General features: G+C 39.5%; 1 protein-coding gene across 5 annotated transcripts in view; it reads left to right on the top strand.

Annotated features, from left to right (window-relative positions):
- TANK (TRAF family member associated NFKB activator) overlaps nucleotides 1-1879 on the top strand; it is a 94474-nt gene extending 92595 nt beyond the window's left edge. For all 5 annotated transcript variants that reach the window (XM_025852624.2, XM_073883433.1, XM_025852631.2 and 2 more), the window contains exon 8: nucleotides 1042-1879. In XM_025852624.2, the coding sequence (XP_025708409.1) occupies nucleotides 1042-1221 (180 nt within the window). In that variant the 3' untranslated portion in view covers nucleotides 1222-1879. The remainder of the gene's footprint in view (nucleotides 1-1041) is intronic.
- Nucleotides 1880-21834: the final 19955 nt, after the last annotated feature.

Below are 21834 nucleotides of genomic sequence, written 5' to 3'. Positions count from 1 at the left end.
CCCAAAGGGATCTCTTTAAATTGATTTTTTGAGGTGATTCTCCTCAACGTGTCAGAAATTAGCTGTGGCAAGGTAATTTACCTATGTCAAGGTATACCAGAAAGCAAATTTTTAAAATAATTTGGTTTACAATACTTCAGGAAAGTAAGACATTCCAGTCAATAAACATTTATTGAGCACCTACTATTGAACTAAATGCTTTTTCTTGCCCTGCTAGATAATTTTTTTAGAAAGAATAAATGCAGTATTTTCAGAGTACTTATGTCTTGCTTATAATGGAGATAGTTCTGTTGAATTACAGTTTTCCCTACTTTAATTAAGCAGCTGTTGACAAGTTTCACTGTATTCAGTCACAAGAAAGGGTAAAGAAGGCAAAACGATGCACTATATAACAAGAGCAAAATAAGTCAAAAGAATGCATCCCGTGTTAGATTTTGTTGAATGATTAAATATTTGAGGTTTCAAAAAACACCTGATCAGTGGAATTTGTTTAGTACTTTAAAAATTTTTCAAAAACCAAAACTACACTTATTCCTATATGTTTTATTCATTGTGTATTTGCTTATAAATAGCAAAATTTAAATGGCTCTTGATCAAAATGCATGTATACACACCTCATGTCTAGTGTACTGGGTATTAAAAAGAGCCCTATAACTTAGGGTTTCTGTTGGAAAATAGAAAAGATAGAATTTAATTTTTAAAAAGTCTTAATTATTGACTGTTGTTGCAAAACTACTGCTTTTGTGATAACAGGTATTAAAATTTGCTGGTGGTAAAACTGGAAAATTTTTAAATACATGAAGATAAAGTAAGTGCATGTATGTATTTTAAGTGACTCTTAATCAAAGTTTAGCTGTGCCCTTAATGAAAAGAGAATTGAGTCACGTCTTCATGCTAATGCTATGGAAAGGTAATTTGCTTTCATATAAGGGAATTTTGTGTTTATGCACATAACCCACACCAAAAATTTGAATTTGAAATTCATTGGAAGTTGATTTTTAAATACAAATAACAGAAGATGTTTTTGTTTGTTTCCTGCAGCCTATTTGGAAGCCCTTTCCTAAACAAGACAGTGACTTATCATCGGTACTAAGTGGCACAGGCTCAGAACTGCATATACCTCGAGTATGTGAATTCTGTCAAGCATTTTTCCCACCATCCATTACATCCAGGGGGGATTTCCTCCGGCATCTTAATTCACACTTTAATGGGGAGACTTAAGATGCATTTGAAAACAGTTCTGTGTGATGATTCTATGTGATCATCAAGTTCTATGTGATGATCTTGGGTTTGTAATACTATAAATACTTGATTGCAGACTTAGTTCAAGATCATCTATTGAAAAATAGCTATGTCACAGCTATTAGAGTTTTTTTTCTAGACTTGCATTGTAACTTTCTTTTATTATCTTTTAAAAGATCATTCTGTACAAAACTGTAATTCATTATATTCATGTTTATAGTGTTTATTACCTTAATTTATGTTTGTTTCAAATATCTAAGCTTATTGCTTGGATTTCTAGTTAGATCTATTGAATTTGGTGATGTCAAATGTTGATAGGGTTTTTCACCTAAAAATTAGATTATTTATGCTATAGGTGATTTTTTTTTTTAAGTAAACCTGTAACACAGAACAGCAGACAACAGGAATGTCTTAATACCAAACCTAAGACATTTGTTGCCGAGTGATAAAATCACTGGTAGAATTAAACACTTTAGATTGTTTTGTTAAATAATATACATGGTTTTAAATTTTACTATGTGTATAGCTACATGATGAAATGAGTTAAATATTTAAAAAGTTACTTATGTTGTGATCATTAAATGTGTTCTTTGTTCCTGAGTGAAAAAAATAAAGGAGTAAATCACGTTTTGGGGAAGTTTGTAACATTCGTGTTTTGTAATGATAGAAGGGTGATATCAGATCTGGTGATATTTAATTACGAGTAGATCACTTTGAATTTAAAAATTATTTTTCAAACTAACCTTGCCAAAGAAACATGTATTTCCTGGGAGCAAATCTAAAGCCCTGTAAGGACCATCCACATTTATTGATTTATATTATACACGTTTACATTGTTGTTCAGAAATTTGTTATTCATTGTCAGCAGCCTGATTGATGGCCACTGGAAGACATTTGAGAGCGAGGATACCGAATCCAGAAGGCTGCAAAATTCTGTTTAAAATGAGATTTCTCTTTCATTTTTCTTCCCTGTGGTGCTTGTTTTTTTAGGTTTCCCTTTGCCCTCTGATTTTTAAAAATGTTTGAGGCATGGCTCCATTTTAGAAAGTGAACATTGATTTGCAACTCTCAAAACATGAATTTAAGCCTTCTTTGGAGTGTTTTTAAAAATTGGAGGGTTTTAGGATGGGGGAATTTGAGAGGCCCCTGTGCCACAGCAAAAGGGTCTTCACTGGTGGAAGAATGAGAATGGCGCCTCGACTTCTCGGGGCGGCAAGCACATCACGTTGACATCTTCCTCACCAAGGTGACATAGCGATTACTAGGCGTTCACTGTGAAGGGTTCTGAGACAGGGACGTCTTTCCTCCACTGCCACTGGGGCTGAATGGAAATACCTAGACAGTTTTCCAAGTCTCTTCCCTACTTCCCGCCCACCCAGCCTCCCCTCTCACTTACTCCTTCCCCCCTCCCACAAAATTAAAAATAAAAACTTCTCCGCCCTACCAGCCAGAATATACCACTGTACCTATCTCGTGAACGGGGATTCTTTTTCCTTCTCCTTTTCTAGAAGAGAAAGAGTCCCTCTCACACAGTTGCCATCTACTAGCCTGCTGACAACCAGAGGAAATTATAGCCCAGAAAGTGACTCAAATTAAAGTGTTATCAGGGACTCTTCTCCAGTCCACCCTTTTCCCACTTCCAGCACTGTTAGTAAGAGCGGGAAACTTGTTTCCTTTTGGGTTCCAGGGCTCCAACTTCCGAGGGACAGAGGCCCTCTTAGGCCACAGGAAATGCAGCCTGGAGAGCAGCCTCCAGTCCCGCACTGCAGAGGTGGCGCAGGCTGCAGCTTGAAAGGTGGAGTGGGCCAGGTCTCTCCCTCTGCCCCTTATTACTGAGTCGTGCAGGGGCTCTATCTTGGCATGTGCTAAGCGTGGCCGGGTAAGAACCGCTCCCAGGTAGAAAAGCTGCACACGCGAAACGCTGAGTCTGAAAAAACCACCCCCGCCGAGATGAAGCAGTTGTGAGCGGGATGCCTGAGAAGTGGGAGGTGAATGTCCTCGGGAGGGCCCCCCCCCCCCGCCCCGTGCAGCTTTCCCCGGAGGCTGAGGCTGCTGCCAGCGGGGACATCTGCTTTCTTACACTCCAGCCTGGCTCACCCCGCCCCCTCAGCCCGGGTTGCGTGGTTATTTTACCAACACCGAGGGAGGGAGAGAGCTCGAGGAGGTAGAAAAGGGGTGGCTGGAAGCTCAGGAGATATTCTTCCCAATCCCCCACGTCCCCTCCTTTTTTTTTCACATCTTTTAACCTTCAAGGTAAAGACTTTATAAATATGAAACGATAAACGTGTCCGCTGGCTCCCAGGCCCGCCTTCTGCTCGCGGGGCTCTCGGGTGCGGGGCCTTGCCCTTCTCTCCATGGTCCCCGGAGTCGGGCCGGTTCGGGCGCTTGGGCCGCGCGCAGGGGCCGGCCTGGTGCGCTCCGCCTGTGGCGCCTTCTCTCCCGGGCTGCTGCCTCGACAGCTGCTTGTAGCTACAGTAATTAGACTGTCAGTGCTTGTTAGAGGAGAGCGGGGAGAACACGCTTCTGACAGCAGATTCCGAGACTCCCCAGTTTGTTAATTTCTAAGAGATCTTTAAAGCATTAATTGAGGTCTCCCCAACTCTCCCCTCCCGCCCCTCTCCCCAACTCCTCCCTTCCCAAAAATATCTTCAGGAGAAGAGAATTCTCTCCGCGTGGAAGCAGTGTTTCCCGCAAAACTGCCAGGCCGCCCCCTACTCACGCGCATACACCCTATTTTACATAGACGCATATACGCGCACTTGTATACGCGCGGTTAACTCCGCCGAGGCCTCGTCCAAATAGGAACCAGGCTTGCATTTAAAATAATAATAATAAATAAGTAAGTAAATAAATAAATAAATAAATAAACTGGGGGGTGGGGGGAGGGAAGCAGAAGTCGGGAAGAAAAGAGAAAAGCAGCAGGCTGATTACGAGGTGTCAAAACTGCCAGGAGCAAGAAGGTGATAGCAATCAGGGGTGAGAAGAGTGCGGCATTCGTGCGGGGCAACTAATTATCCGTCTCATTTGAGAAGAGCAGCATTTGAGGCAGCAGCGTTCGCCTGCTGAACGGTGACAGATTGGCGCGGAGGAGAGGGGAGGTGTTAAAACAATGGAGCCGGGCGCGCGAGCGCTGCTGCATGCTAATCAGCCCTCCCTCCGCCTGCCTGCCGCGCTCCCTCCTTCCCCCCCGGCCTCCCTCCTCCGCGCTCCCTCCTCCCGCCTGCGGCGCTCCCTCCTTTCCAGCGGGCCCGCCGCCGCCCGCTTCCTGCTCCCTCGCTTTCCCGCGCGTCCTTCCCGCCGCTGGCAAGTGGAACCCAGCCACCGCTATCGCGTTCCTCGCAGGTCGGGAGCCCCCGCGCAGCCCGCCGCGGGCATCCTCCATTGGGCCCGGCCGTAAGCGCGCGGCGGGCCGGGGCCGCCCCGCGCTGCTGCGCCACGCGCCGAGGGCCGGCCTGCGCCGGGTGCCCACCCCTGGGCGCCTCCTGGGGGTGGGGCGAGGGCCCGCGCTCTCGCTTCCACCTCGTGCGGAAGAGGCCCAGGAGCCTGCATTCTCGTGCCCACTTGCTCTCTGCTGGTGGATTGAACGAGCTGGGCAGCGAGTGAGAACCCAAGCGAATTCACGAGGGGCGAAGGGACAGGGGGAACAGGCAGGAGTGGGAAGAGAGTGGAGACCAGAAAGGCAAGGAAGGCCCCTGGAGAGACTGCAGCTCCGACGCCCGGCCCTAGGACGGCTGCCGCCCCACAGGCCTCCCGCGGCCCGCAGCCCGCTCCGGGGCAGCCGGGCAGCGGGCGAGGTCAGCCCCTAGCAAAGGCTCCCTCGTTGAGCCCCGCAGGCACCCCCAGAACCTTCCTCGGTCCACCAAGCCAGAAGAGCGCGCACGACTTAGAAATCAGAGAGAGGAAGACAAAGGGCCGTCGCAGTAGTTGTGCCTCCAAGGCTTGACCTCCTGACCCAAGACTAGACTGGACCTCCAGAGACACCCCCATTAAACTGTTGCTGGTGAGAGAAAGCCTTTAAGAAAACGGCCACCCCACCCTCTGCCGCTTAGACTTGGAGGCAAGAGGGCGCCGCCGGGGCATTTCTGGAAGCGCAGCTCTGCCTGGTTGCTCCTCTCAGTGCTCTGACCTGAGTGAAGTTGCTCTCCCGCCAGAGGAGAATCCAGAACCTGAGTCTCTGCTCTACCTCTTGAGGCAGGCAGGCCCAGGACCTGAGGTTTTGATACAATTTCCTCCTACCTTTTTAGTTTAAAAGCTGATTGTTGAGCTCCAAGCTTTTGCTTAAAATGCTCTTTTACCTATACCCTACATTTTTACTATTTCTACGTCTTATATAAACTACCCTTAGAGATTAAAACATTGAAACACTGCCGTTTTTGTGGCTTCAGTGGGTTAAAGGAAGCATAGCTTCAGAGGACTGGTAGGAATTTGGACTGAACAAGAATGCGGTTCCTTCCAACGTGTTCTGTGCTATTTAGCTAAGCAGGTGTTTAAATTAACATCATAAAACTTCCTTCCCCAAAAATGTAGGTGGAAAAGGAAAGCCCCTGAAAGATAATCCAACCAGTATAATTTTTTTTTCTGCTGACCTTTACCATTGCATCAATTTACACACACAAATGTTCGTTTAAAAAAGATCAATTTAAAATGTGAAGATTCGATAAAGCTGTCATTTATACCTGAGAGTTTCATTTTATAGTATTCTCTCTACCCCTCCCTGTTTGTAATGTGTCATAGTTAAAATACAACACAACAGAATAAAATAAAAATGACGAGTAAATTTTGGTATTTTAGATCATCATCACTGATCTGGTCATATGAAAACCTGCACAAACACACAGAATGAATCAGTTTTCCTTTTAGAAGATGCCCAAGGCATACCAATACAATAGCTGAATGCAAAATTGTTGGGATCTACAACAGAATAACACAGAATGTTTAAAAGTTTTAAAACTGAGAATTCTTAAAAGAGTTACCTCAAGAATTTTGTATAAATAATGGGGTTTTTTTTTTGTTTTTTTGTTTTTTTTTTTTTAGCTTCTACTCCTTGGAAAACCACTAAGCAGGCCTCTCTACCCTCACTGCATCACAGACTTCTCGGTGCTAGAGTATTATCTGGCATTTGGAAAACTCCCTGGCATGGGAATCCGTTAAAATAGCAACCTACCTAACAGGAAAAAAAAATTGTACTTTACATTTACTAATGTAAATTTGGAGATTCAGGTCCTCCATCAGCATCAAAATTAACCAACTCATTAACTATTCATTGAACTTTTCTTCATTAACCAATTCTATAGAACCCAAATCTCTCTCTGAAGTGGTAAACCTATAGAGTTCAAATACATTTAGTTCAGTTCCATGCTGTGTATATATTTCTAATATCTAATCAAACTCTTTACCTGCCAGTGTCTTGGTTGTTGTTACACGTTTAATGCAATTTCTTCTCAGTCTACAGACTTCACAGATTTGCATGGTTGTTTTAATGGTGTATTTACAGTAAGTTTTTATTTGCACATAAGGACAAAAAGGTGAAGTGAAATTTGGTCCCAATGGAAACCTGTTAGGTTCCCTGAACATATGGCTCATTGGGCTGTTACTTCCTTTTTGAGATCATTTTCCAAGATTTTTTAATATATACATCAATTTGACACCAGTTATAAAGCAAATATATTGGCTTTGAAGATGCCTCCACCTGGGGCATATCTCTCGGTAACAACCCATCTAGTCAGGTGGACCTCTGAATGTACCGGCTTCCAAGTCTCCAAGAACAGGGTATGATTTGAAACGGGTCAGAACTGACAGTTGCTTTACACTGTCTTTGAAATCAGGTAGTTCTTTGGATTCTTAGAATGCCACAATGATTTGATGAATACAGCTCAGGGGAGACTGCTTAAAACTCTTTTTAAGGAGGCTGCGCCTTTGGAATACACAGTATTACAATGACTCCTCTCAGTAGATACAAGTGATGTAAGTCTCATTTATTGAAAGTATGGGATGCCAGCTTAAGACTTAAGGGGAAAATCACAGCACTTTGAAAGAGATGTAAATGTTCAATTGGTAAAAAAGGGGGGAAACCGTGCTAAAACATGTGCCTATTTCCATTATGCTTAATTTACTATTCAAAACAAGTTTTTCCTAATAAGCTCTATTGTTTCTTTCTGTTTTGTAAAATTTAGTATGTGTGAGACAAAAACCAGATTCAGAATGTGAATGAAGTCTGTTTAGCGAAAGCTTGTTGGAGCTCACAGCACAAGGAGGGCCTCACATTAAAAGACATACCACTTTATAAACCCTGATCGGATGTAAGGAAGTGAGTTTCTTGGGTCTTTTCTAGAACCAGTTACAACTAGATTGCTAATTTCCTCCAGCCTCAGAGCACCTCATGGATGAATTCATATACTTAAAATGCAGCAAACACTAGAATATTGAGAATGATGATACCATGTATATTTACTAAGTAACTTTAGCTTTCTTTTTATCGTGGTCTTCTCAGGTCTCATTCCCCTAATAGGACTCCACGGTAGGTTCTCAAACGTGTTATCTGTCCCCTTGTCCTGTTTGTTCAGGGTTAAGTCTTTGCTCACCCTTCTCCAGAGTATTTGCACCTGCTTATGTACCTCTTGATGTTGAACTGGTCTCCTTCATTTGCATATCCCCTTGGAATCTGGAACGCCTGGGTAACCTGAAGTGTGCCCGTGATTCCTTTGTTGTTTAGAGCTGCATCATGAATACATTCCTTAAATATCTTACTTATATCTTTTGGAAGCAGAATACAAAAGATAAGTCATCACTTACTAATTAATTCAAGGAATAGTTGTTTTTGAAATAACAAAATCTTAAAGACTGCCTAATCCAACTTTCTTTTTGTGTGGATGAAAAAACCCAACAAACAATAAACCCCAAATAAACTGCATTTGAAGAGAATGACTGAGCCCTCAAACCCACTCAAATTGTTAGAACCCAACTCAAGCTCTCCTGTCTTTCAATCCACTATTTTTTCCATAATAATCCTTCACCTTAAAATAACTATACTTTTTCACTGGCTTTGTACTTGGCTTCATAGGAAGCTTAAATCATTCTATCAAAAGTCTTTTGTACACCGAGGACTAACCATTATACCAAACCACAGGGACAGTGGGGAGGCTGACATGACCTGACCATGGGTGGGGTGTATCATTTAGGGATTATCCATTTATCACCACCCTAAGGCAGGCCTCAGAACATTTCTGCTGGGAGGAAGAAGCACCTTAGTGCACTGAATGTCAAGCATTTCTCTTTCCTTGCTCCAAGCAGCAAGTGTAGGAATGTAATTTTGAAGCTTAAGACACAAACTAAGGGAGGAGAGAAAGTAAAAGAGATTTGCATCTCAAAAGCTTGGAGTTAAACCTCACCATAACACCCAAACCACAACGCTAACTTTAATTGTCTAAACTCTAAACCGAAGGTTAGATGTTTGTAAGGTAAAGAAAAAAAAGTAAACCAGTATGAATTGGAAGTGAGCCTATATATTTTCTGAAACTATCCAACTGGAACTAAAACATTCCCTAAACCAAACAAATGTTTCATTGGTTCAAGAGTTGGCCATCACTTGTCTCAAGATGGCCCTGAGGCCCATGAGGAGGTCTCAGCATTATATTATCTTCCCTTACATGTTGGTGAATCAACTCTGGAAACAGCTCTCATTAGACAAATAGTCTCTCCCTTTGCAGTTGTTAAAGGGGCAGCCTGTGTGGGTGTACTCATGCTACTTCAAGCAGTCGGCTTAAAAGGAAGGCAAGCTCACTGGGAATCTAAAGTATCAGTAAGGGTGATAAAGCTTCCTTGAAAAAGCTCTCACTAACCAGGACTGAGGGAGAAATGCAAGCAGCAGGCTTCCACCGTTCAGCTTTTCGATTCACACACACACACACACACACACACACACACACACACACACACACACACACACACACACACTCCAATATGCAAAGACCCACTGTTTCGTTTTTCTTGAGGTTTCTACCACTGGCATTTTGAAAGTCTTTTCTTTCAGCATCTGTAAGACCTGGATGAGATCTGTTTATAGGTGAGAGCCCTTGAGAAATTTCAAAGCAGATTTTCCTTTTCCCTTCCACCTTTAAAAGTTTTCAGGTCCCAACTTTGTCTCTTTCGGAAACAAAATAGATACCAACGAGTAATGTGGCTCCATACTAAGTGGTGGAAAACATCTAATCCTGACATGGGAGTCCCACTGTCACTGACACTCTACTTCCAGGCGGGCTCTGGGTGCTCTCTCCTAGCCTGGTAGGGAGCCGGCCTCCCGGAAGGAACCCTGGCCCATTTCCTAGTCAACAATGACACCGCCACTTCTTCCAACAAATGAGGACATTTCCACGTGTTTCCATCATTTCTTCCTCCACCCTACTATATGCTTGGAAAAGGATCCTGTGAAGGCAACTCATTTCCTTTCAAAGTCAAAGTACCATTGAAAAGTCCTTACTATCCTGATTATTCTATTAATATACATCAGAGCATAAGCCTTGCTTTTTTTTTTAGTTAGTATTGCCAGATTTGGCAAATAAAAATACAGGATGCCCAGTTAAATTTGAATTTCAGATAAACAACAAATCAATTTTTACTGTAAGTATGCCCTATGCAGTATTTGGAGCCCTATTTTTAATATTTCATTGACTTGTAAAGTTGTGAAATTACTTAACAGATTTTCCTCTAGGTTTTTTTTCTTCTTCTTTTTCTTTTTTCTTTTTTTGCTCTTTGTGGATTTTGGGGGTGAGGGTGATTAGGTGTGAGGTAATTACCTCTTTTTGTGCCTGGAATTGTCTTTCTTCCTTTTTCATTCCTCAAGGGAGATCTCAGTGCCTCTTAAATCTCTCTCAGCATTTGCTGTACAAACTGCTCTCCTTGCTTTCGATCGTACAGTGTTTTGTGTTTAAATGTGTGTTTATATAGTCTCCTCCATGCTACGGTGAGCTTCTCCAAGTGAGAGACTCCGTGTCGCGTGGCTTCCTCCCTTCCAGAGTTGCCGGGCCCCTTTCCACCTCTCCCTCCAGGTGGGGCAGGTGGGTGGGGAGGCGCGCCCCCGAGGCCTTCCCTCCCGCCTCTGACCCGGAGCCGGAGCCGAGGGCCGACTGAGGCTCGGGAACTGGGCCCCTGGAGCGGACCGAGAGGGAAAGGAGAAAGCGAGGAGGGCTTTTCGACCCTTGCAGCCCAGCCCTGCGAAGGGTGGAGGGGCCTAGGCAGGCCCTTCCTTGAGGCCTGCACTGGAGGCCTGCGCGCTGCGAGGACCCGCCAGGCCTGGAGGCCGGGAGCCGAGCCCGGGGCTGGGGAGGCCGGAGAGCGGCGCGGGGGGCCGACCGCTCCGGGCCCGGGGTCCCGAGGGCCCGGGAGGCCGGCCCCGGCTCCGGCTCCCGGGCGGGAGGCCCCCAGGCCCTTCCCCGCCCGGCCGCGCCGCTCTGCGCCTCGCTCCAGCCGGGCGGTTCTTCCCCTCATTTGTTGCATTGTTTGCATTAATATGAATATCTTGTTCTGTTTGTTTTGTCTCCTGGGAGCCAATAAAGCTGTGAGTTTTTTCTTTACACCAAATGCAGCTCTACGGGCGATCAATCAATGGGTAGTCTTCGGATAATCTGTGAGAGTGAGAAATCTAATAAAGCTAGCGACTAAAAAAGGAAAACAATCTATTTTTCTCTTAGGTTAACTACGTCAGGATGAGTGTGTTCCACTTTTGCTGCTTGAGGTGGGTTTAACTCTTGTTCTTGTTTGGTTTGGTTTGGTTTTGGTGTTTGAAACAAATGGATTAAAATGTCCGGGTGGGAGGGGAGGCGATCTGAGCGGAGAGTGAGGAGGAGAGGGATGTTTAGGGGCCTCTTAACAGTTTCTGATGATTGGTCGGTTCTCGCAAGAAGAGGAAAGAAGGTACTTTCTCCTGTCCCAGAAAAAAAAAAAAATGCGAGAGATGTAAGATTCTATGAAGACGCACTTTGGCGAGGAGGGCCTGCCTCAGTGTTCCAAGCAGACAGGAAATGTAAATTAATAACGAAGGAAGCTAACTACTGATAATAAATCAAGTCATTACGAGGGGCCCTCGCCCCCATCGCTTGTTCGCTCCAGCTAGACGCTAAGCTCCCCAAATGCATTTTTGGAAGTCCCCTCAGCTCTCCTGAGCCATGCAGTAAAGACGAGAAGGATCTTCTGCTTCGCCGCTGCGCTTCTCCTCACGGCACAATGCAACCTAAATCATTTATAAACAGATCAAAATAACAATCTGAATTATCTAACATTAACAGCTGAACTGAAGAGCCCAAGACTATGTGATGAATTGTTAAATTGCAGTAGCATTGTTTTGGATTGCTAATTAAAAAAAATAAGCAAACCCCATGACTCTAGATATGACAACTGAAAATACCCACAAATTATTTAATAAATGAAGCGTCTAACAACTTTAACACTTCCTGGTCGCCTTGTTAATAAATGTAATTTGAGGTAGATTTTAAAAATCTTCAATCTAAACAGTGAATTCATTACGCGCCATTCAGATCTCTGGATGCCTATGGACTTCTTGGAATTAGGTGTTAAATAGACAAAAGTGAACCAAACTGCCTTTAAAAGCACAGCATGACCATGTAATTCTTTTTCCAGTTTGTGGTAAAAAATGATGAAACTTCTTTCCAAGTAGCTATCACCCAGATTTAGTGTGAAAAGTAGTGTAATTGTAATTCACGCCATCAGGGTCTATCGCTGATAGACGATCAGCTGTTCTGTAGTGGGGAGAGGCTTTCTTTTCAAATAGGAAAGCTGCCAAGTGCTCTGCGATACCTCCAGCAAGCTTATCGGATTGAGTTCAGAGCCAAAACAGCAGCTGCACACATATGCAAATTGGCAATTAATAGTATAACATTCTGCAAAAAAAAAAAAATGTTTAAAAAAATTTTAAAGAAAATAGAAAGAAGCTACCTGAACATTAACCTCCACTGTAACTGAGACTTCTAGGATGAATGACTAAGGATTAATTACCCTCTGGAGAGGACTTGCTCTTTATTACCTTCTCTCCTGCAGATCAAGTCTTTGTTGTCTTGCTGAGTTTTGTCTGTTCCATGGAACACAGCAATGGACTCTACAGGAAGAAGTTTAAAAATAACTAAAAAGCCCTCATATTTTGATTCCAGAAAAGGGGGAAAATTAAGTCCCTTCCATTGATCATGCTTTCTCATACACAGAGATCACAGAGCAAGAGCTTTAGCGTCCTCGTGGCAAAGACATTTTGTTCTGGATGTCACCATCTCCTTCCACTCCAGCTTGCAGGAGGAGCAAGCTTCACGTCCTGGGGGTGCTGCCTGTCTCTGTCTTGATTTCTGTCTGTCTCTTCCTCCCATTGACAGGAATGCCGTTTCTAGGCTTCACGCAGCAGTAGCAGAAATCCAGCAAGATTTATGATTTATGTTGCCCAGCATGTAGAAACACAACAGTCTCAAATGTTTAAAGAAAAAAAAAATCATATGAATGTGTTAAATGTCTTGACATCCTGGTGCCCCACCCCCACCCCACCCCAATTCACACACACACAAGTACACTGTTTTCCCTGGTAGAGTCAGGTAATAGTCGTGGCTGGAATTAGGTTGACAACCTAAGGCCTAAGAAGGGCCTGGCATTTTCACAGTGGGCTTTCCCCAATACTTGGAGTCTTCCTCTCCCTCTAGCTTGGGGGTGGGGTGGCTAGTAAATGTTTCAGATAATCTGTGAATTCTTAATAGTCATAGTTCCATGGTTGAAGATCTGCCTGTTTCTGGGATGTGGCAGGTTTGAGAAACCTTGGTGTTGGGGGTCTTACAGATACTTCCAAGTTCCAGGAGTTTGGAATTTGGGTGAGGATCCTGATTCCCTTCAACATGCAAAAGTGAAGGAGGTTTTATTTTGCTCTGTTTTTCTGGATGTTCTGGGGGTGAGATTGTATTGGTCCTGGCTGTAACGTGGACCGTAAACGCAGAGCTGTGGCCATTACCTCTGCCTTTTTCTCCTTTTCTCCTCTACACATCTGAAGGTCCCACTTTCAGTTCTATTACAAATCAAGTGTGCCTTTATCTTAAAAACATTCTTTGTCTTAGGCCCTAGGGACACTTCTTTTATAATCTGAGACAAATTTGGGATTAACATCCCCCTTGAAAGCAATACTTTTCAATGCCACTATGGGCTTTGAAGCGTGAATACCAAAATGTTAATAGAAAATTCACCCATGCAGAATTTAAATATATTTGTTTATATTTCTTGGAAAAGAAGATTTTGGATAACTGTCAATTAAGCATACAATCCCATTTTGGGTGCAAAAAATTTTGAGCTTCTAATAAGAAGGACAAATTTTTTTCCCCACTAAGTGACCAACTCTGGGTCAGTAGATTGCACTTTCTAAATACTTACGATTAACAGAACTTTTTTTTGTCTGATTCCAATAGAAGGAGTGTATGTTCTGAAAATTTAAGGTACGGGAGAAAAATTGTCAAGCCTGTATTCTGTTCATAAGTAAGATATTATTTTTCTTGACTTGTGATCCAATTTGAAAGCATTGTTAGGCTTTTCTATTTTCTTTTGACTAAATGAAAAGTGGTTTAAAATGATATAGCAAGTCAACTGGAAAGTTGCTTTTGAATAAAACAGAAAAGTGGGAATGCCAACTTTCTTTCCTTCTCTATAACTTCATTAACATGGTTGTATAGACATTTGCATGTAAAATGTAGTTAACAAAAATTACGCAGAAGTAAATTTAGTCCTTTAGTGCCTACCTCTATGGTAAAATCAGACCATTTGGCATAATTTGAAGTCTTCCAAGAAGCCTGGTTTCCACCTGGAAAATAAATTACTAAATTTGAATGTGTTACTTATACTATGGTGAGTTGTCTATCTGTTAACATTTTATTTTAGTGCATATACTAGAAGTTGTATTTAGAGTTTTCTAAAAATGTCATCTGTCAAGGTAGAGAATTATAATCATATAATTATATCCAGGGAAGGTGTCCTGACTTTAGATTATTTTGATGCTGTCACAAATATGATGCATTTTTCAAAATTCAGAATGCCACAAGTTCCTATGTTTCATTGTCAAATTTTGAGATTAATTTAGATTAGCTATAACTGTTATAATCATAGTTTATTTTCTTTGCATTTATTAATACACAGATAATGTTTATACAGGGTTCAATGTAACACGTATGCACTATCGGAATATCGGGCTGTATTATTTTGCTCCATCTTTAAATGGAACTTCATTTCAAAAATTTCTGATATAGCATATTTATCAAATCATTGTTATAGTGTCAATTCAATGTATCCTACTGTTTTGAATCATAAAGTTTGTAGTATTATAAAAACTATTTTGATTAATCAAAGATTCTCTGTCATAGGACACAAAGTATCACAATGAGGTGGTTGATGAGATGTCATAGGCAGTGAAGACAGCACTGGATTAATTTATCCAGATGGAAACTATGTCTTATAATGCTGCAGGTGTACACAGCAGAAAGAGATGAAGATCGGGACCATGGCTCAGTAAAAACTCATTACCACAGCTAGGGACGGGGGAAACGATGTGTCTTATTAAAATGTGTTTGTTAAGTTTTTCTTCATCTGAAAGGAGAACACATTAACCTTCTAAAGGAAGCAGTGTTCCTTTCTGAAGGGTATATTTTCTAAATTGAATAAACAACCAGAACAGGTGTGGCTGTGGGACTGTATGCTTTCAAGACCAAAGACTTTACAATTAGATCCAATATAGCCAAACATGTCTAATTCCTATACCATTTTCAGGATAATTATAATTTTATGTTTGTCATTTTTTTAGTCTGAAGTGTTTTGTGAGTCCAGGTGAATATATAATAGATACCACCTTCTGTGGAGTTGAAAAGAAGAAAAATCTTGATTCATACTTAAAGATGCTATATTTGAACAGTATGATGTTAAAATATTTTACGTAATATTTAATAGCACAGGGCATTTGTTTTAAGATGCTATATTTGAACAGTATGATGTTAAAATATTTTACTTAATATTTAATATCACAGGGCATTTGTTTTGGAGAATTTATCTGGAGGACTCAGCACATCTTCTATGTAGTAAACTGAATGAAGAGCCTTGACTTAAGATGGTAAAAGAGTAATATTTTTAGAAAATCATGCCTCTAGGACATTTACATGGCCACTGTTTTAATAGTCTAAGCAGTGATGGTGATTGTGATGGTCATTATTATCTTTATCCACTGACGAGGAAAATGTGGCCAAGTTTAAGTCACATGGCTGGTAACGGATGAGCCCCTACGGCTGTGGGACTAGTCCTTGCTCTTCGGTGAGGCACGTCCATTCTGGTGTCTGAAGGATAGAGGGATGGGAGGTTAGGAAACCATCTCTGCCCCCTTAAAATTCCATTTTTCCTTTACTAAATCCAAAAGACTCAATGAAGTAGTCCAAGAATTTAGCAGTGTAATCGAGGTCCATTTGATTAGGAAGTCTTTATATGCCTAGAAACAGGATTGCTTTGGCACAGGCATAAAGACTCGGGCGATCTACACATCCATCCTCAAATTTAGCAATTCGAAGCAGTTAGCTACACGGACAGTTTTGTATGCATTGCTAAATGCAGACACAAAAACTGCATTTGCAAAAAGAGGAAACCCAGTTAAACTAGGTTGCAAATTTGGCCCTAATTTAGCGTAGCATTTGTGATACATATAGGTTAGAGTGACATTTATATAATGGTGTGAAATATGAGAAACTTCCAATGCTAGACACAAAGACTTTTTAAAATTGCTTTTGCCTACTTTGGTTAGTTTAAGAAACAGGAGGAAGAATTTGGTTTTTCAAGTGATGGGAAGCCTTTAAGGATGTTGGAACACTGTTCAGTCCCCTGGGGTTCTGCCTGCTGTACAATTTTAAATGTCTTTTAGCTAAAAAATTGGCCAACAAGGGAAACATAGAGATGAAATCTCTTTTTCCTTATCTGGGAAGTGACAAGCTATAGATGGGTAACATAATCCGATTGTGACTGCCAAATAAATGGTCAGCTTTGGGGGTCGGAAAGCCATAATCGTTTCTCGTAGCTAATATGACTATTTAACTGGAGTAGCTACTTATATACTAGAATTTACTTTGGAGGTTTTGTCCTTATGCTTGGTTGTAGACGTAGTTTTCAGCTTAAGAAATACAGCCAGAAACAAGACTAGCTATACACACAATGTTTTCTCTAAGTGCTGCAATCATGGTACCTGAAACTATTTCCATTTCTCCAGTGAAGACCACTGGAGGGCAGTGTTTTCTCCTGTGGGAATAGCACCTGGTTTCAGATGGAGGATGCGCTGATAAATTAAAAAAGCATCTCGCTCATGGAAAATGAGTTGCTCTTCTCATTCAGGCTCTGCTTGGAACTGACCCCTCCTGTTCACATGCTGCTTATCACACTGCCAGTCAAATCAGGCAGACCTAAAATCAGATCCTAAAATAATATCACGTACATTATTTGCTACTTGGGAGTCTTTTAAAGTTTTATGTGAACGAACCATGTGAGCATTGTGCAAAGTTTGTTCTACTAATTTAAATAGCAAATGAAAGAATACATGAGCAAGAATGGGTTGTTTTAACTAGCTGCTTTGTGCTTCACAATTTTAACATTTCATTAGGTTTACATTAATTTTATTTTTAATACAATATGTATACATATGTTTGTCACCAAATCAACAAGTTAGCATTTTCTAGAAAGAACAAATTAAGAATGTTCCCTAGAGTTTATTTGCCCTATTCTGTGGTATGATTTGTTCCCTGGGAAAGTATATGGAAAAATATTTAGAAATTTTTTTTAAAAAAATGATCTGTTGCTGAGTATTAAATTTTATAATTATACTTATTTGTGTTCCCATTAATTAAAAAATGAAGGGGGATTACATAATAAAATTTAGGGAGGAGCCATTTAATCTTTACTTAAAGGAGTATAATGCTGATTGAATTCTTCTAATTATTATAGTAATTTCTTTCTTTTTAAAAAATGAAAATACTATGTATTTTAGCTCTGTGATTTTGTCTAACAAAAGATCATGATATTTTACAAAATCAACATATAATTTTATTTCATGATTTACTTGGTATATTTTTTCAATGAAATGCTGACAAGCTAACCTGAGCTTACACCTAAACAAAGCGACCCAAAGCAACCAGTCACTTGAGAAAAAACACAAATTTCAATGTCTGCATCATAAACATTTGTTTAAAGTTTTTTTTTTTTAAGTAATCTCTACACCCAATGTGGGGCTTGAACCTCCATCACCGAGATCAAGAGTCACACACTCTACTGACTGAGCCAGCCAGGTGCCCCAGGATTTTATTTTTATAACATTATTGCTGATTATAAAATTAATAAGTGTTTATTGTAAAAATTATGGAAATAATAAAAATCACCCATAGCTCAACTAGTTAGAGATAGTCACTGTCAATATTTTAAAGGATGTCATTACAGTGTATTTTTCTGTGCAATAATATGTATTAAAAATAATTAGAATACAGGGCACCTTATTTGTGAGCTACACTTTTCATTTAAAATGCATCACAAATATTTTCCCATGTCATTAAATGTTTGTGCCCAGAATTATTTTTTTTTAAAGATTTTATTTATTTGACAGAGAGAGACACAGCTAGAGAGGGAACACAAGCAGGGGGAGTGGGAGAGGGAGAAGCAGGCTTCCTGCAGAGCAGGGAGCCCGATGCGGGACTCGATCCCAGGACCCTGGGATCATGACCTGAGCCGAAGGCAGACGCTCAATGACTGAGCCACCTAGCTGCCCCCCAGAATTATTTTGAATGCCTGTATGGTACACAATAGTTTACCTAACAAGTTCTTCGGCACTATATTCGGTGGTTTCTAGCTTTCCTACATTATAAGCAATGCTATGATGGACATCTCTGTAGACAATACTTGCATACATCTACAATTATATCCTCCATACAAATTCCCAAGATGGGAATTTGAGGATCAAACAGTTTTTTTTACAAGCTTTAATACATAAAGCCAAAGTGTCTTCCAGATTGGAAGGGTATGAAGGTGTCCACTTATCCATCTCTTCACCAACACTAAATGTTACCAGTTTTTTAATCTACTGTGATGTTTAAAAAAGAGTTTTGTTCTAGTTTTTGTTACTTTGACTCGAAATTTTTAATATATTTCATATGTTTGCCATTTATATTGTTTCATAGTGACTTGCTTCTTTCTCTACTTCATCCATTTTTTTCTATTGACATGTTTTTATTTTTTAATTTCTGAGAGTTTTTTTATATAATAAGGATAGTAACACTGTGCCATATATTATATTGTTCCAAGGTAGTATCATATGTTGTCATTGACTTTTTCATTTTTAAAAAGTAGTTTTTAAGTAAACTCTACTCCCAACATGGGGCTTGAACTCACCACCCCGAGATCAAGAGTCACATGCCCTACAGACTGAGCCAGGCAGGCGCCCCAACTTTTGCATTTTTAAATTATCAGTTTCACAAATGTTTTCGTTAAAATTTCTACCTGTGCTTGTACATTTAGAAAATACTCCTTATGAAGACTAGATATTCACTACATTTCCTGCTGCATATTTAATGACTGGTTTGTTTTTGTTTTTTGTTTTCATTTCATGCATTTAATGCTTTAAGCAATCTGCAATTTATTTTGGCTTGTCACGTGAGGTGAAGATTTGATCATTTCTTTCCAGTTGTTCAGCAATTGTCCCTGAATAAGTATTCATTATGTATGAATGACATACTTCTTTCCTATTGATTTAAAAAGACTTTTGAATCAAGCTGAATTTATGTTCCAGAGTCCTCTTCTGAGATTGATTTCTGCTCCTCTGATTTCTCTCTTCCTCTACCTTTATCATAATATTTTAATTATACATTCTTACATCTGATATTGCAAGTCTCTCTTCAGTAGTTTTTTTCCAAAGTCCTCTTTGTTATTCTAGCTTACTTATTCCTTATACATTTCAGAATTACTTTATTAAGTTAAAAAATTCACTTGAGAGCATATGTTTTGCTATGGAAAAATGCCCAAGATATATTAAGTGGAAAAAGCAAGTCGTAGAACAGTATGGATGATATTATCCCTCCTATAATTAAAAAAGTCAGCAAAAGCGTAAGAAGTGTGTGTGCATGCCAGTGTGTATGTGAATATGTGCCTTATAGACACATAAAAAATTTCTGAAAGAATAAACAAAAAAAATTCTTACCAATGGTTACCTTTGGGGCGTAGGAGTGGACATTGTGGGGAAGAGGAAATTTTCCTTTTTACTATGAGGTAGTCCTTTTAGGCAGTCTGGATTTAAAAACTCACCTGAAATTCTAAACAGAATTACATTCAGTTCATAAATGAATTGGGACACCTTTATATAATATTGTCATTTTCCCATATAGGAACAATTTGTAAAAATTTTTGTGTTTCTCATTATACTTTTTTAATTGTTCTCAGATGGGTCCTACACAAGCTCTGCAGTTTATTATACCTCGATTTTATGTATCTACAAATATCTAAATTATATATCTATATTTATAGATTAATATACAGAATTCTAAAGATATACAATATCATAATATATATTATATAACTGTGATTGTAAAGTTAATTTGCCTCATTGAAGACTATTTGCTAATTGCTTTTTTTCTTTAAATAATTGATTTTTTAGTTTCTGAACTTGAATTTTTGTAAAAATAATCCTAAAATAATTGGTCATCTCAAGTTGGTCCATTTAAGTTCAGGCTAAAATGATTGGTTTATGTAGAAATCCTCTGATTTTACTCAATGTAATTGTTTTTATTTATATACTTATTTTGGAATCATGTAAACATGGCTTAAGAAAGTAGCAATTATGAGGAATATTCTAAAATATAAATGACTGCAGAATACAATACCTGTCATTTTTTGAAATGAAATGCAAAGGAGTAATGAACAAAAATAATTATTAGTATAGATAAGATTTCTATGAATAATTTATGAGGACCTAGACAAGGAAGAAATAATAGATATGACCTATTTTGAATCCTGTAGACTTTTTTCTGTATTTGTAGTAGAAGATACTGCCATTTTAAATATTTTTTCTTTTCAAAAAGGAAGGTGTTTTATTGCTCTTATTCCTGACTATAAATATATAATATTCTCATTGTAAAAAACATTCAAATATTATAGAAAAAAAGGACTTCCTTATGTGAAGTTCAGCCACAACCCTATCATCCAGAAAAAAATACTATTAATAGAATTTTGCTTATTCTTCAAGAATTAATTCTATTCATATATATTTCATATATTTATAAAATGCGACCATACTGTGCATACTGTTTAATAGCTTCCTTTTTCTTTTCTTTTCTTTTTTTTTTAAGATTTTATTTATTCACTTGACACAGGGAGAGAGAGAGAGAGAGAGAGAGAGAGAGAGAGAGAACAAGCAGGAGGAGGAGCTGACAGAGGAGAGGGAGAAGCAGGTTTCCCGCTGAGCAGGGAGCCCAACGTGGGGCTCCATCCCAGGACCCCAGGATCATGACCTGAGCCAAAGGCAGTCGCTTAACCGACTGAGCCACCCAAGTGCCCCAGCTTCCTTTTTCTTTTAATGTATAATTACTGCTGTCCTTAAATGTCTATAAATGCAGATCTTCATATTCTTAACGGCTGCCATTAAAATGTATATTTTATTTCACGGTGTTCCATAATTTGATCAGTCTTCCACTGATTAACATTTAGGCACTTTCCAATATTTTACAACGAATATCCTAAAACATCTTTTCACATTTGACACATAATTTCCTTAAGAAATGGAAATGCTAGATCAACAAGTCTGCTTAATTTTAAGACTTTGGATACATACTGCCAAACTGGCCTGCAAAAACGTCATAGTGACTTTTCTCTCAAATCTTTCCAGTATTGAGTGTTGACATTATTTTTTTAATCTTTTATAATCTGATAGGTGAAAAATGGTATTTCATTGTTCTTTTAATTTCCAGAACTTGATTACAAAGGAGATTTATTGTGTTTTTGCCTGTTTATGGTCTATTGTTATTTCCATATTTATTTGTGAGTTAACTATTCCATCCTTTCTGGGTTTTCTTCTGGAATGTATATATTATTGTTATTGACTTGTAAATGACTCCTTAAAGATTAAGAATATTAATCCTTTGTTTGTTATATCCGTATATTTCAATATATCTTTAGTCTTTTTACCTTATTTGTGTCATTTTTGCCATACAAAGTCTTTATGTGATCAAATTTGCAAGTTATCACTTAATTTAATATCTTTGGTATCATTCTTAAACATTCCCTATGACAAGATTAGTGAGAAAAGATTCTCATGTTTTATTCTAACTGTATTTATGTTTTCATATTTTGTAGTTATATCTCTAACTTTTTAAAAATTTTTCTTTGACATAGAGATCTAACCATATTTTTTTCCAAATGGTTAATGTTATCATACCATTTTTGAGTAACCGAAATTTTTCCCATTAAGTTCTTAAATATATTGTAATCTAGTTCCAGATTTTATTTTTATCTTCTGTTTCATTTATCTGTATTAACATGATCTATATTAATGAGATTCTGAGAATATTG

This window comes from Callorhinus ursinus, unplaced genomic scaffold (assembly GCF_003265705.2).
Source record: "Callorhinus ursinus isolate GAN/ISIS: 27379988/994484 unplaced genomic scaffold, GSC_fseal_2.0 scaffold2, whole genome shotgun sequence".
Classification (NCBI taxonomy): Eukaryota; Metazoa; Chordata; class Mammalia; order Carnivora; family Otariidae; genus Callorhinus; species Callorhinus ursinus.
This window is presented reverse-complemented; position numbering and strand designations above follow the sequence as displayed.